A 14853-nucleotide genomic window follows, 5' to 3' on the forward strand; every position below is an offset into this window, starting at 1 on the left:
AGGGACCCATCGTGCCCATGGGAGCAGCCTGGCAGGGCCTGGATGAGCCAGCAGCGGCGTGAGCAGGAGCATCCATCAGCAGCAGGATGCTGGCAGCAGAGCCAGGCTGCGGGCAGAGCTGCGCGGTGGCACCGGGAGGCTTTGCCGCGCCACTGGCTGCTGTTGGCACTGGGGCAGCGGCAGGAGCCCGGGCGAGCAGCCCAGTGCCTGGCTCTCGGCAGGACACAAGGACCACGCCGGGTGCTTCTCTTCAGGTTTATTAGCGTTAATATCGTTAGTCCCATGTTAATGAGAGCACACGCACAAAATGCCTGTTGCTGTCACCCGGCCAGGGCTGCAGCAGCGGTGCAGGGACAGGCAAACTGCCCGGCAGAGCGTGGTGGGGTCAGTGCACCCCAGCCCAGGTCTGCTCCCCATGGATGCTCCAAGCCTGGCTCCTGCCTGCGGGGAACCACTGTCCCAGGAACTGCTTGTGGTGATAAGTGCACTTTAGGTGAGGGTTACTACACATCTAGTAGATTATTAACAGACCTCGTAGCCATGGAGTCAGTGCTGCACCACGGTGGGGTGAGGGAAAAAGCACAGGAAACTGAAGGATTCTGGAACAGCAGCAGACCCCACCTCCGAGCATGGGATGTCCCATCCAGTTGGTGATCGATACCTCAACCACTGGGCAGAAACAGCCCCGACTGGGACTGGGTTTACTTGGCATTTGCTTTAGCTGGACTCTCGGTGTGGTGGTTCTCCAGGTAAATGATCTGGGAAGGCTTTTCGGGGGGGCAACGTGGTCTTGGGCTCTGCAGGTCCCAGGACAAGGCCAGGCTCGGTGCTGGGGCATCCTCGGTGGAGTTCTGCGAGTCGGAGTCTTCAGAGGAGAAGCTGCTCTGGCTGGAAACCTGGAAGTATTCTGCCCGTGCTGATGGACCACGTGTGACAGCCCTATGGGGCGCAGCGGTGGGGCACGGAGGGTCAGTGCCTGGAACATGCGCCCGGGCCGGCAGGGTAAGGGGATGTCTCTGGAGGGTCCGGCTGTTGTGGGTGAGGTGCCCTGCAGCGCCCGGGCAGGCTCCGCTCTCGGGTTTGGGGAGGGAGTGGTTGGCAGAGGGGTGGTGGGGAGAGGTAGGGTCACCCTCCGGCCCCTGATGGCCGCGGGGCTGCGGGGAGCTCGGCTCCGCACCCGGTGAGGGGCTGGGCGTGTTCCTGGCCCGGGGCTCTCCTGGCCCGGCACCAGGCTCCGGTTGCTCCCCCGGCACCGCTGGCTCAGGGCTGGCGCCTGGAGCTCCCTCGCAAGGGGCTGCAGACCCCGAGCCGGGGCGGCTGAAGGAGTCCCCGTGCCCCTCAGCCTGAGCTCCCCAGGCCTCCTGCAGCTCTGCCAGCATCTCCTCCAGGACCTGCCGTGTCTCCTGGTACCGGTGCCGTGCCTCGGTCCAGGCTGCCAGCCCTGGGCTGCTCCGCATCCTGCGCACCTGAGCCTTCATCTCCTGCAGCTTCTCCAGGGCGAACTCCACCAACAGCTTCTGGAAGGAGCTCTGCAGGCCCTGCAGCGCCCGGCCCTCCTCGCGCTTGCCCCGCACCAGGCACTGCCCGCAGCCCAGCTTCAGCCCCGCGATCTGGAACGGAAGGGAATTGGGGCCATTCCAGGGCTGTGCCACGGCGCCGGCTCCCACCGGAGCGGGGCCCCAGCTCCCACCTTGCTGGAGAAGCATCCGAGGTCCCGCAGCAGGTCCCGCTCCGCCTGGCGCCGTTCCACCTGCCTGTGGAAGCTCGTCAGCTTCGTCCGGAAAAGGGCCACGGCCGCCTGGAAGAGGTCTGCCTCTGGGAAAGCTGCGCCTTGGACCTCAGCTGCCTCCTGACACAGCGCCAGGCCGAGCCGGTACTGAGCCTGCAGGGACAGTAGGAAAGAGCAAGCTCCATGTTTGGGAATGGCGCTGGCCCCACGATGGGATGGGTGAGCAGGATTATGATGAAAATCATTTGGTGTCACTACCAGGGCCGCACTGCAAAGGTTTCTGGGCAAGTGAGAAGAAGCAAAAAGAACCAGGTTCTCCAAAGCTCTGCTCTGTCCTGAGTGGAGCTCTGAGCTCCGTCCTTGAGCCTGAGCTCTGCTCGCCTTAGAATGCACCAAGTGCATTGTCCTGTCCTGAGTGGAGTCACTTTGCCTCATCCTCCCTGTGGTGCATGCAGCCAGCGGGACGAGCAAATGCCTGTCACCACGTTATCTGCTGTCTGATGGACACCCCGGCTCTGCGAGACAATGGGGGCTGTGAAGGACAGAGCATGGCAGGGCCTGGGGACAGCAACCCCAGCCCAAAGCACACCAAGGAGCCACACAGCTCCCCTCTCACTGGAACAAGGCTGCCCAAAGACCCTGGCAAAGTGGGGCCTGAAAACTGCAGCTTGACCTTCACCCAGCCAGCCTGGGCACAGCCGGGATTGCCAGAGCTGGGGGATTTGGGCTGACCCCATCAAGCTTTGTAACGACATCCAAATGTTTCTAATGTGGTGACTTAAGTGTCTGCCCAGCACCAGGCCGGGCCCGGAGCTGCCCCAGGGACACGTGTTCCAGAAGAGCCCTCTCGAACGTACTGTTGCCTGGGCGAGGAACTCGTTGAACTGCTCGTCAGATCCCAGGAAGCTCTCGGGGCTCCACTCCTCAGCACCCATCTCCTGCAGCCGCGCCGCTGCCTCCCTGTCCAGCCACAGCCCCAGCTGCAAGAGAGAGCTGGGTCAGGCAGCACCGCCCCTTCCTTCCCAGCCGGAGCATCCCACCCCGGTCGCCCCTAATGAAAATCAAAGCTCAGGCAATCCTGTTGCTCTCCGGGCTTCCTTCACCAGCAAAACCCAGGGAAACGTGCCCGAAGTGCTCAGCCATGGGAACACCGCAGAGGACAATGCAGCTCGCTGCACCCAGAGCAGGACCGCAGGGACGCCCACCTCACCTTGCTGAACTCAGCCTCCAGCTCCCGCACCTTCCGGAGGAACTCCAGGCGCTCCAGGGAGCTGTTGGACTGGAACACCAGGTCATGAAGCTCTTCCTCCAGCTGGTTGTACAGCGCCTCGGCCGACTCCATGCTGGTCCTGGTGGTTGGGGAAGAGGGGGGCCATCAGTGCTGGGTGCTGCCTGCAGGACTCTGGATGGGGCAGCTCCTGGGAGCGGGCATGTGGCCATGCGGAAAGCCAGGACCAGATGTGCAATGACCCAGCATGTGCAGGTGGAGAGATGCCGGCAGGTGCCTGGGTTGGGAGCCAACTATGGATCTGCCACGCATATCCCCGGAGCCCACCTAGGACATGAGGCCACTCCCAGCTGCGTGCTGGGCAGCATCTCCAGCCCTGCACACCGGGAGCACCATGGCCTTTCACGTGCCCTGACATCTCCGCATCCATGGAGCAAGGCGAAGGCTGGGGAAGATGGGATGGGAAAGCGCTGGCTGCCCGTGCGCCCCGGTGAGGGAAGGGCGCAGAAGGAGCTCGGATTAACGCTGTCCGCATGCCGGGGCTGCCTGACGAGCGCGGCACCGCCGAGGCCGGGCCCCATCTAGCGGCTCCGCCCGGGAGCAGCCCGCAGGCCCCGCAGCGGCCCCGCTGAGCAGCCCCAGCGCCGGGCCCCGGGGCAGGAGAGCAGGACCCGGGCACCTTCCGGAACCGGGGGGCCGGGAGGCCCCCAGCGGGCGGTCCCAGACACGAGAAGCCGGCGCTCCTGGGGACACGGGGCTCCCCGTGGCCGTGGCTCTGCAGCCGGGAGGCAGCCGGGGTCCCCGGTGCCGGCCGCTCTCCACTGGCGCATCCATCCCGTCCTACCTGACGTGGGCCGAGGTGCGGAGCCGGGCGGCCTCCCTGCGCAGCCTGGCCAGCACGGCGCCCCCCTCGCGCTGCACCCACACCAGCGGCGCATCGCTCAGCACCCTCCGCATCAGCTCCCGGTGCCTCCCGATGCAGGCGCCCGCATCCTGCAAGGGAAGGTTGGACACGCTCTCACCTGGGGTACAGCAGCTCCCACCCCATGCAGGCACCAGCAAAAGGGACAGGGACATCCCCATGGCTGGTCTGGGAGCGGCTGCACCGAGTTTTGAGCAACCGGGGTGAAACGTGGCTGTGTTGGGCTACAGATGGGCACTACAACCGGCAGTGCTGCATCCCGCCGTTACCTGCGTCCCCTCGTTTACCTGTGTCACCACCAGCGCATTGCCGCTCCGCAGCTCCTGGATGCAGCTCCGCAGCAGCTCCGATGCTCGCCGGAGGCTGGCCATGAAGGGATGCAGTTTCTGTGGATGGACACACAGCAGGTCAGTAGGGCAAGCAGTGGGGCAGGAGGGCAGCCTGCCTGCGAGGAGGAGAAGGAGCAGTGCCAGGCCAGAGCAGGGAATGCCATGGGGCACTGGGTTAAATCTGAGGAGGAAAGGAGCGTGGAGGTGGATGGGCAGTTGCAGGCAGGAGAAGGCAGGAGGGGGCTGCCCTCCTGCACTCAGAGCTCTCCTTTTCCTTCCCCTCTCCTGGGCTTTCCCATTGCTTTTCCAGGGATGTGAGACATGGAAGGGGTGGTGGGGTGAGGGGTGGGGAGGAGAGGTGGGGACAAGGGGCACCGTGGGGAGGCGAGGCTGTGGCTCATGGCGTGGAAACAGACACCTGGAAGAACTGCACCCACTCGCCGTGGCTGTAGGGGAAGGCACCGTCCAGCTCCGGTGTCAGCTGGGAGCTGTCGACAAAACGGCCCAGAGCCTTCAGCGATGGCAGCGACTCCACCTGCGGGCACGGGGCTGGTGAGCGCTGCGGGACCGACACAGGGACACCCCCAGGGACAGCCCGGAGCAGGGGCACAGCCCCTCCTGCCCTGAGCCCCCTGTCCTGGTAACCAGCGGGTTGGCCCTGCGAGCACCGCATGTGACAGCTCCACTCAGAGCATCCCCCGGCCTCTCCATAGTGTTTGAATGCACGGGAGATCACCGGGACCGCAACAACCTGCCGTGACAGCGCAGCTAGGTGATCACACTCAGTAATATTTCACATTACATTAATTAACCCGAGCAGCACTGAAAGAATAATAAACCCTTCCAAGTCTAGGTTTATTATCCCAGTGCCTGTGCCCAGCCCCTGGAGGTAACAGGGAAGGCAGTGGCTGCCCTGGGACAGCTTTTGCCTGCTGGGAGCCCGGTGAACCCCAGCTGCCTGTCCCATAGAGGGACAAGCCCCGCTGAGGTGCTGCTCTGCTTGGGGTCCCCCAGCTGGGACCTGGGGCCTCCAGGTAAAGGGACTGAGGATCCCCTGTGGCAGGAGGCTCCGCTGACCCTCGCTCCGCTCTTCCCACAGGAGACAACGTGGGGACACGAGGAGGGGGCAGGGACAGGCTCACCTGCACGCCAGGCAGCTTCTCGCGGTGCGTGACCGGCTCCTTCTCGGCCAGCAGCAGCACGGTGTGGATGCAGCCCGGCGAGATGCTCTGCGGGGAAGAGTCACCACCTCAAATGACAAACCCCACGGCGCAGCCCCCGGGGCTGCCCAGGTCAGTTGAGGCTGGTGAGTCAGTTACAAAGGATAAGGCTCCTGAGCTCACTGCTATAGGGAATGGAAATGAGTCGCTCGGGCCATAACCTTGTCCCAGCCACCAGCTCCCTGGCAGAAAGGACCCACAGAAAGAACCTTATGAGCAAAGCCCTTTGCTTGCACCAGTGATGCTTCTGCACACAGGGAGCACTGCGGCTTGTGTGGGATTCACTGGGCAGGCTGCAGCCAAGCCCTGAGCACACAGAGGCAAAGGGTGCCCTGGCAGGGAGGACCCACAGCTCCAAGAGAGCGCAGGGCCCCCCAGCAGCACTGGCTTCCAGGCACAGACCCCCCCACCCCAGCACATCTGTGCATGGGTGTGTGGAGCATGGAGTACCTGGACAGAGCGGAGGGCAGAGAACAGGACAGGAGCAGGCGGCTGCTTCCTGGCATCCACCACGACGGTCAGCCCGACGTCCTTCATGTCCTGCCTGGCAAGGGGAGACAAAGCAGGAGGCAGCATACGAAGTCCTCGGGTAGGACCCACTCTAAGCCCGGTCCCATGGCTCTGGGCGGGCAGGAACTGGCAGCTGCGGGCAATGGCCTTGTCCCTGTGGGATGGCTGAGCCGAGGGCAGGGCCAGACCTGACAGAGGCACAGTACAGGGTCCCGGAGGGTGGCGGCAGGAGGGGCTGTGTGGACATCCTGGATGCTGGGTGTCCATCCCTGCTTGGCCAGGGGCTGCCTGGGACCCTGAGCCGGGCAGCAGCCGGGGGGTCCATGGCAGCTCCCCCAGCCCTTACCTGGCGATGGAGCAGAGGTAGAGGATGAGCGCCCCCAGCTCAGCGGCCGAGCACCACGCGGCCCCCCAGGCGCTGCCGCCGGTGGTCACCTGGAGCAGGGCCCTGCCCTGCCTGTCCGAGCTGCCTGCGGGGAAAGGGGCGCGTGACCCCCCGGGAGCCGCTGCGGGCTCCAGCCCGAGGGGCCGGGGCTGCCGGTGGCTGCAGGAGCGGGCTCTGCCCTGTCTGGGCTCGGGGGCTCAGCAGCAGCCCCTGCGCCCCAGCCCTCCGGAGGGCTCTTGACAGGAACCAGCCCTGGAAATGCCAGGGCAGAGCTGCCGGGGCTGCTCCTCCCGAAGGAAACACGGTTCTGTCACCGTTCTCCAGCTCTTGGGAAGAGGGACAAGCCAAATGTTTAGTGCTTGGCAGCTAAAGCCGAGCAGCTTCACTGGTGAGGAATGGTGTGGGAGGGCTCGGTGCAGCTGGGGACGGGGCAGCTGCTCCGAGCAGGCTGCTTGTTTTTATGGTTCTCATTCTTTTTGCCCAGCTGAAAGATTTCCCCCCTGGGGGCCCTCTGCCTCCAGCAGCTCAGTGCTCTCCCTCTGGAGCCCAATCCCAACATCCATGGGTCACGGTGCTGGTGGTACCTGGCAGGCACACGATGCCCGAGTGCAGCAGCCCCGTGTGCAGGTCCTGCCAGGCCGGCGGCTCCCAGCCCACGGTGCTGGTGCTGGGCATGGAGGGACCATTCTTACAGCCGGAGCTTTCCACGGGTCGTTCCTCCGGAGGGGCAGGGGCTGCCACATCTGAACCTGCCCATGGGGACAGAGGAGAGGAGCTGATGATGTGCAACGAGGCAGGGAATGCAACGCCCCTGCACAGGTACCACAGCCCCGCTCGGACGGTACCTTTCCCGGCTGCCTTGGCTCTGCCCATCCTGGGCGAGTAGATGGCAGACACCTTCCTCCAGGCCCCTTCCTGCTGGCTGCTGGCTCTCTCACCCCCAGGGGCTGCCCCGAGCCGCGGCCCCTTCAGGAAGGAGAACTTGTGGCCGGAGCCCTGGGGCAGCCGGGGGCTGCTTTGCCGCGCCACTGCCTGGGTTCGGGGGGTGAGGAGCGTGGGGCTGCCGGCCCCCATCCCGCGTTGTGCGGGGGTCTCACGGGGAGCAGTGGGGGGCGGCTCGGGGCCGGGGCCGTCCGGCTCCTCCAGGATGGCTGCCATCAGCCCAGCGCCGAAGCTCACCGGGTTCTGCAGCGCAGCCAGGTACGAGTCTCGGTGGCGGCACCGTGGCCCGTGTGGCCCCGGCTCCCGGCTCAGCTCCTGCCCCAGGCACGGGGTGCAGGGACCCTGCTCCGAGCTCGGTGCCGCCCCGCAGGGACCCCCATTCACACAGGGGAGCGCAGCCTTGTCCCCGGCGCCCGCCGGCAGGGACCTGGCCAGGAGGCCCATCTGCTCCGGGGACAGCTCCAGCAGGTCCACGTACTCCCCCTCCAGGTTCTGGCTGATGATCTCGCAGAGGCTGGGCATGGCCAGCGCGCTCGGCTTCTTCCGCAGCCCAGCCTGGTCCACCTTGATCAGTCCCGGGTATTTTCCCTGGCTCGACTTCCGAGAGGTGCCCTTGCAGCCCGGGATGGTGCCCACAACATTGCTATAGGGCACGGGGGTGCCTGCCATGCCGTGGGGCACGGGCACACTAGGTGCTGCTGACTCAGCTGCAGCTTCAGAAGCAGGGTCATGCTGGGTGTCCACAGACGTCCCATCAGCTCCAGCCTTGGGCTTGTCAATGAACTCCGGTGTGGCAATGCTGCTCCACGGCAGCGGGGCGATGCCATTCTCAGTGGCCACCAGGCAGGTTTGCAGGGGGGCTCCAGCCCGGTCGCTGTTGATCTCCTCCAGCCACTCGTTGGTGAAGAGCAGCGCGTAGGCAGCCTCGGGGACCGGCATCTCCTCCACCGTGCACAGGTCCTGGGAGAGGTGCTTGAGGATGATGCGCGCTGAGTGCTCCTTGCATGGCTCTGCCTGCAGGTAGAAGTCCCCAGGGCGCAGCAGGAGCGGGTTGAGCGGCGCGAGGTGCACGACCACCTTCTCGTGCAGACACAAGGGCCAGCCTTCATGGAGAAAGATGCAGTTAAAGTAGGGAGCCTGGGAGGGAGGAAGAACAGAGCACGTGAGCGAGAGACCCCCCCCCAGCTCCAGACCCTCCCAGCCAGCCCCATGCACTCTCGCTACCCAGCTCTGCAGTTCCATGATAGGGATTGATGAGCCCCATGACGCAATGGGATATCCCTAGGCTGAGCCATAGCAGAGCCCTGCAAGCCCACCCGGTGCTGCATGCTCCCCATGTGCTAACAAAGGGAAAACTTCTGCCAGAGCCTCTCCAAAGACAAGACAAGGTGACCCCAGAGTCCCTCTGCCCCTATTGCAGGAGCTGCATGTGCCAGGCTCAGTGCCGGAGCCATCCCAGGGAGCTGGATGCACCATGATCCCCTTTAGGGAGGGGATGGGGGCAGGAGGGGAGATGCAGAGGGAGTGCCCAGGCTTACGCAGGCTGCCTGCCGGACGTGCTCGAAGAGGCGCTTGGCCGGGATGAGGAACTGGAGCAGGCAGCAGAGCCCATCACCCTGGTAGCTGGTCTCCAGCAGCCGGAAGACCTGCCCCAGCACCGTGGGGGCCGTGGCGTCGAAGGGCGGGTAGAGGGCCTGGAGGGCGCCCTGCACCGCTGCATCCAGGGAGCCGGCATCCTGCGGGAGGAAAGTGTCACCGGTGGGGACAGCAGCCCCGCAATGGGACACTGACCCCGCAGAGCCCGTGCCCACCATCCCGTGTGCTGCGCCTCGGCTGGGTCCCTCTGTGCCCACACCGGCAACGTGCTGAGCTTGGGGGCTCCAAACCTTCCTGCGCTGGAAGCTGGGAATGAGCCGGGCGCGGAGCACCCAAAGCACTGCACAGCCCAGGGGCAGGAGCGCGGCCGGGTCTGGTTCCCAGCGCCGGGCTGTGGTTTAAGGAGCCTGAGAAAGGAGCTTGGGAATGGAGCCATGCGGAGGCGGAGGAGCCGCAGCAGCCAAGGGGTTAAGCTGAGCCAGACGCGGAGCAGAGCTTGGGGATGTGCCGGGCTCAGCAGCGCTGCAGGAATGCAGCAGATGGGAGGAAGGACAAACATGGGAAGATGGATTGGGTGTTTTGGTTCAGTCTCATCACTGAATTCACTGAACTCCACATTGGTTCTCCAGGCTTTTTCTGGGAATTGCTCTGCTGGGTCACAGCCCCCTCCCTGCACTTCCAGACTGGGATGAGGATGAGGATACTGCTTCGTGCCATGTGTAAACTGGGGGCTCCAAGCTGGCTCTCCCAGCCCTGCAGGAGACATCAGCCATGCAGACCTGGCTGGACCAGCCAGTGTGTGGAGGAGCCATCAGCTGGCTCATGTTAAACCCCAGCAACGCTGCAGGCAGTGCTGGGTGACTGCAGACACGGCTGCTGAAACGAGCCACGGGACGCACAGAGACTCCTCCAGCTCCTTGGCCAGTATTTCTGCAGGGGAGGCTCCAACACACAACAAATCTGCTGTGCCGGTGCCAGGGGCTGGAAGTGGAGCTGCAGCAGGAGAGGTGCAGGTCTGCGTGGAGCAGGGTCAGGCCCAGCCTGGCTGGATGGGCATCTGCCCCTCTGCAGTGGGACACCAATCCTCCTCCTGCAGAGCATGGCACGTGGTGCCTCTGCCTTTGAGTACCAAGGAGCCATCAGCTCTGCCACGGCCTGCAGTCAGAGAACAGCCGAGCCCATCTCCTGGGCTGGACTCTGGATTTAACAGTGGAGGGACCCCGGGGAGCCACCACAGGGATGAGCACCCTCATGGCAGCCAGGCTGCAGCCAGGTCCTGTGCCTCGGGCAGCCACAGCTTGCTGTCATCCCTGCACTGTGGTGTGGGAAGGAGGGATGAGCTGAAGGTGGGATGAGCTGAAGGTGAGCATTAGTTTCAGGCAGCTAATCCTTGGCCTGTGAGCCCATACAGAGATAGTGGCCTCAGTTAATTCAGCTTAATTAGCTTTAATGCGCTTTAGCTAAAGCACTTTGCAGTCATGCTCTGGACAATTCTTCTTGACTTTTTCTCTGTGTTTCCACGCAGGAATCTCCTGCCCTTGGGCCTGGTGGGAGAGCAGGAGGAGAGCAGGTCCCTTCTCAGGGCCATGGGCTGTAAGTGGACTCCCCTGCCAGGCTGGTGGCTGTTGGACCATTGGTCTTCTCATGTTTGCTCTTGCCTTGCACAGCTCCCAGGAGGCACGGGAGGCCTGCTCTGGAACAGCTCCACTGCAGGGTCAAGCCCAGCTTCCAGCTCTGCCTCTGCAGGGTCACCATCCACAGCGACCCGTTCAGCTCCTAATGCTGCCCAGGGAGATGAGCCAGTCCTGCCTGCCCTGCCCAGGGTCACCCATACACAGCCCTGGCACACACAAAACCAGCTCTCTCGAAACCAGACTCCTGTGGCACTGATAAAAAAGCAACAAAACCAGAAGGAAAAGCCAGGAACTCTGAGACCGGGGCTGCCACGGCTCTGCTCAGGGCGGGCTGCACCACAGGGTGATGGGCAGCCCCAAACCCGGCCGTTCCCTGGCTCAGCCACACTCTAATGAGGCAAAGGCACATACTTCCAGCTGCCCCAGCCCACTTCCATCATCTCTTGTGACATCGGCCCCTCCAACCCTGAGCAGCCTCCCTGGCCTCAGCACATGCATCCCAGCTCACTGGTCCCCTCCCTTGGGTAAAGTGAACCTGGGGTGCCTGGGGAGGGGACAGTCCCACTGCAGGGGAAAAAGGATCTTCCAAGCCATCACCAGAACCCCACAGCATGCGGAGGATGGATCCATTGAGTCAACAAAGCCGCTTCCTTGTCCATGGAACAAAACTGCCCAGGACTTCATCCAGCAGCGGGGACTGCGTGAGCCAGCGTCAGGAGGGAGCTGCGGGCTGATGGAGGCTCCAGACACAGCCTGGGTTGTGCTGGGGAACTGTTTGGCCTGGAATGAGTAGGAATGTTCCCTGAGTGTCACAAAGCACTTCACCACAGGGGGAGGCTTGAGGGGTAACCATGGTGGGAGATGCCGGCCCCGGCCTGCCAGGGAGTGCTGGAAATCCAGACCAGCCAGAACAACCATCAGCCCAGGTCCCTCCACCAGCTGCAAGCGAGCACAGAACCGAAACAAAAGGCATTAGGGAGCATAAGGAGATTTACATTTGCAAAGCTATTTCCATTTTAATAAGCCAAAGTGCTGTTAAATAGAGATTGATATTTCTCCCCAAATACCCATATTTTTAAAGTGGTTTACACCAACAAGGCCAGCGGAGCTTTGGTGCTCTGGTGCTGGAAAGTTGCTTAACTCATACATGGGGTGACTCAGCTCCATCCCCCTTCTCCCTCCTCTCAGGAAGGAGTGAGGTTTGAGTGTTGAGACCAGCTCTGAATAACAATTCCCCTGGCTCTCCCACAGCTCTCGCTGGCAGCAACTTTGGCAGGGCACGATGCAGACAGTGAATGCAGCACAGCATCGCCCATGAGCCCACAGCAATGGGGACGAACAAGCCCTGGGACCCACTGAGCATCCTGTACCTGCACACCGGGCACGGTTCACGTGGTAGCACCTGCTTCTTGCACCCCATTCCCCAGCCAGACTTCACAGGAGTGTTCAAGCATCCCGGGATGCCGCCCGCAAGTGCCCTGCCCCAGTGGCCCCATGGCTCAGGAGAGGATATGGCCCATGGGTGCCCATGGATGCTCATAGGGTCCCGTGGGTGCTCGCGGGGCAGGGCAAGGGGAAGGATAGGAAAAGAGAAGGAATTACCATGTTGAGTGGGAAGCGGCGGAGGGGCCGGGCACCGGCCGCCCCCTCCCTGGTCCTCGCCGGGGCCGAGCGCTGACCCCAGCCCGGTGTCCCCCGGCCCGGTGCTGCCGCTCGCCGCTTCCCCGGCGGCTCCTCCCGCGCTGCGGGCGGGGACGGGCAGCCCCGGTCCCCCCTCCCCGGCCCCCCCGGCCCGGGCCGGCTCCGGGCCCGGCCGCGCCCCTTCTGGGGGAAAAAAGACGGGAAAAAAAGAAAGAAAAAGAAAGAAAAAGAAAGAAAAGGCGCAGAAAGCGCGAGCGCGGCGGGGCGGAGCGGGGGAGGGGCTGCCCCGGCCCGGGGGGAGCGGGGGGACCGAGGAGCGCAGCCGAGGAGGCGGCTCCTCCTGGGGTCCCCCGCGGACCCTGCCGGTGGCCCCGGGCGGGATGGGGCGGGCGCCGCTCCGGCTCCGTCCTCCCGGTCGGATCGGGAGTGGGGGGGGATGCGTAGGACCCCCGGGGGGGCAGCTCCGGCTCCCCTGATCTTTCCCAGCGCCGGGAAGAGCACAGCGCTGCGTGTGCGTGAGTGTGCGCACACAAGTGGGCGTGCAGGGCCCGGCGGGTCCCTCTCGTTAAACAAACACAGGCCGGTGCTGATGGGAACCATCGGGGCTGGTCTGTGTTCAAATCACAGCTCGCAGCTCGCGTTTCGCAGTTGGCCCAAAGCGCAGCAGATTAAAAGTGGCTCTGACGGCTTTTTGGGCTGTTCCAGCGGTGGAAAGTACCTACTCGAAGGCAGAATCGTGTGATTTAGCAGCCAGAAGTTGTACAAAAACAACCAGCGCAAGAGCCAAAGCCACAGATTTGGTCTATCCCAGTGCAAAGCACCGCTGCTCGCACAGCTTGGGCTGGACGTTCTCCCTGTCATGACTGGGCCTGGGATGGGACCAGGGATGGGTGGGATGGCCACAGCATGGGCCGCTGGGGCAGTCTGGATAAGGAACGTTTGTCCAGGGAGCAGCGAGCAGCCAAAGGACACGCTGTGCAAACACGGTGAGACGGGAGGAGGTCCAGCTGCGCTGCTGGCTCAGCCCGACAGAGCACGGCGCCAGCACCATGCGATCGCTTCCCATTTCCTTGGGAGCCAGTGGAGCCCTGTGCTCGCCCCCCCAGGTCACGAGTGCTCCAGGGCTCGGGCACCAGTGCTTGTGCCGGTGGGAGCCATGGGAGCGGGGCTGCAGCCCACCACCAGCTCCGGACCCACGGGCACTGCGCAGCCCCTTGGCTCAAACCCGACCCAAGCTGCCTGCCTGGGACCCCTAAGGACCCCTAATGCAAACTGGGACCAGCTGGGCCAGCTCCTCCCTCCCTCCCAGTGACCAATTGCTTCTTTAATTGTGTTAATTCACTTACTCTGCTTCAGCCTTTATATTCCCTGACTGAGAGGAGCATCGGCTTCTGCTGCCCTTTATTTGCTCGTGTGGTCACTGGAGAAATGAGCCCAAGAACTTGCCCTGTCTTGTGCCCTTCTGCTGGGCACTGGGGCTGGGTGAGGAGGCTGTGGACAGAGGAAGGCAGTGTGACTGGCCAGGTCTAGCGCCGGCAGGTAGGGTCCCTCTGCAGCACTGGTGAGTAGGAGGGGAAGGATGGGAACCTGAGCCCCAGGGACCCCACCACCCTGGCACTGTGGGTGCCTGACAGCAGCAGGTCCCTGGCTGCACCATGGGGTGCTTTGTTTGGGCTGTGCTTGACTGAGGCACCCTGCAAATGCACCCAGTGTGGCTGGGTCCTGCTCTGCATCCCTGCAGCACCCCAAAGCAGCTCCTCCTGCCACCCAGACACAGCAAAGCTTGGACGTGAGATCAGTGTGCTGGGGACCGAGCTCTCTCTAGCAAAAGGCAGAGCTCCTGTGAGCCTCCAGGGCCCTGACCCCATGAGCTCACCCTCTTCTGCTCCCTTTCTCCATGTCCTGTTTGTCCCGAGCAGCTGCAGGGACAGACTGCATGCGGCCTCGTGCCCTGCCCCTCCGCCGGCACAGAGCCCCCATTCAGATCCCCCCGGCTCTGCCCGAGGTCACCATTCCTGCATTTTTATTTTTACTTTGCTGCAGATGCCCCCCCCCCCCCGCTCTCTGCATCCCCTTTTGACTCCCACGAGGCTCCCAGAGCAGCCCTCGTGTCACGAGCTGCGTGAGGAGCCCGCCTGTCTGGCCTTGACGGCAGCCCTCGGCGGGGGGACAAGGCACAGCGGCTGCGGCGCTGGTCCCGGGGGTACCCCGGGATGTCGGGGTGGAGGCAGGGTGCCGAGCCCGGCACTGGGGATGGACCCTGGCGCTGGGCTCCCGCTGGGACCTCGTGGCTGCATCCTCATCTGCCTGTGCCCCGCTGAGCTCCCCGGTCCGGGGCGTTCCCGGCTGTCTGGTCCCGATGCAGGGGTCAGGGCTGGCGTCAGCAGCGACCCCGCGCTGGCTCAGGGCCCTCGGCCCGGGTCACGGTGATCCTGCAGCTGGGAAAACATCAGCGGCGGAACCGCGGCGCGGCCCCGGCTGCGCTCGGGCGCTGCCGGATCAAAGCGTGCCGGGGGCCCGCAGGTGACGCGGCAGCGCGGGGCTGGCAGCGATCCCGACGCTGACGGGATTTCACCGAGCTCTGGGTGCAGGCCCCGCAGCCTGGGGACAGCCACAGCCCCGACCACAGGGCAGGGCCCGGTTCTGTGGCTGGCACTGAGCTTGCCCTGGCTGGCACCAGACCGGGGGGGTTTATCTCTGACTGCGGACTTCTCTTT

General features: G+C 64.1%; 1 protein-coding gene across 5 annotated transcripts; it reads right to left on the minus strand.

Moving 5' to 3' along the window:
* Positions 1-241: 241 nt before the first annotated feature.
* Positions 242-12287, minus strand: KIAA1755 (KIAA1755 ortholog). 5 transcript variants are annotated; one of them, XM_065691525.1, is made up of 13 exons: positions 12098-12287; positions 8804-9001; positions 6908-8402; positions 6285-6408; positions 5879-5972; positions 5351-5437; positions 4627-4743; positions 4167-4265; positions 3802-3950; positions 2940-3078; positions 2587-2709; positions 1691-1882; positions 242-1610 (listed from the first exon to the last, which is right to left on the minus strand). In XM_065691525.1, the coding sequence occupies exons 1-13, from the start codon at positions 12098-12100 to the stop codon at positions 702-704; spliced, it is 3729 nt and encodes a 1242-aa protein (XP_065547597.1). In that variant the 5' UTR covers positions 12101-12287; the 3' UTR covers positions 242-701. The 5 variants fall into 5 exon arrangements, with proteins under 5 accessions (XP_065547597.1, XP_065547599.1, XP_065547598.1 ...); XM_065691527.1 differs by lacking the exon at positions 12098-12287 and having other exon boundaries at positions 6908-7072; positions 7169-8402; positions 8804-9168; XM_065691526.1 differs by lacking the exon at positions 12098-12287 and adding an exon at positions 9077-9160.
* Positions 12288-14853: the final 2566 nt, after the last annotated feature.

Source organism: Lathamus discolor, chromosome 11 (assembly GCF_037157495.1).
Source record: "Lathamus discolor isolate bLatDis1 chromosome 11, bLatDis1.hap1, whole genome shotgun sequence".
Taxonomy (NCBI): domain Eukaryota; kingdom Metazoa; phylum Chordata; class Aves; order Psittaciformes; family Psittacidae; genus Lathamus; species Lathamus discolor.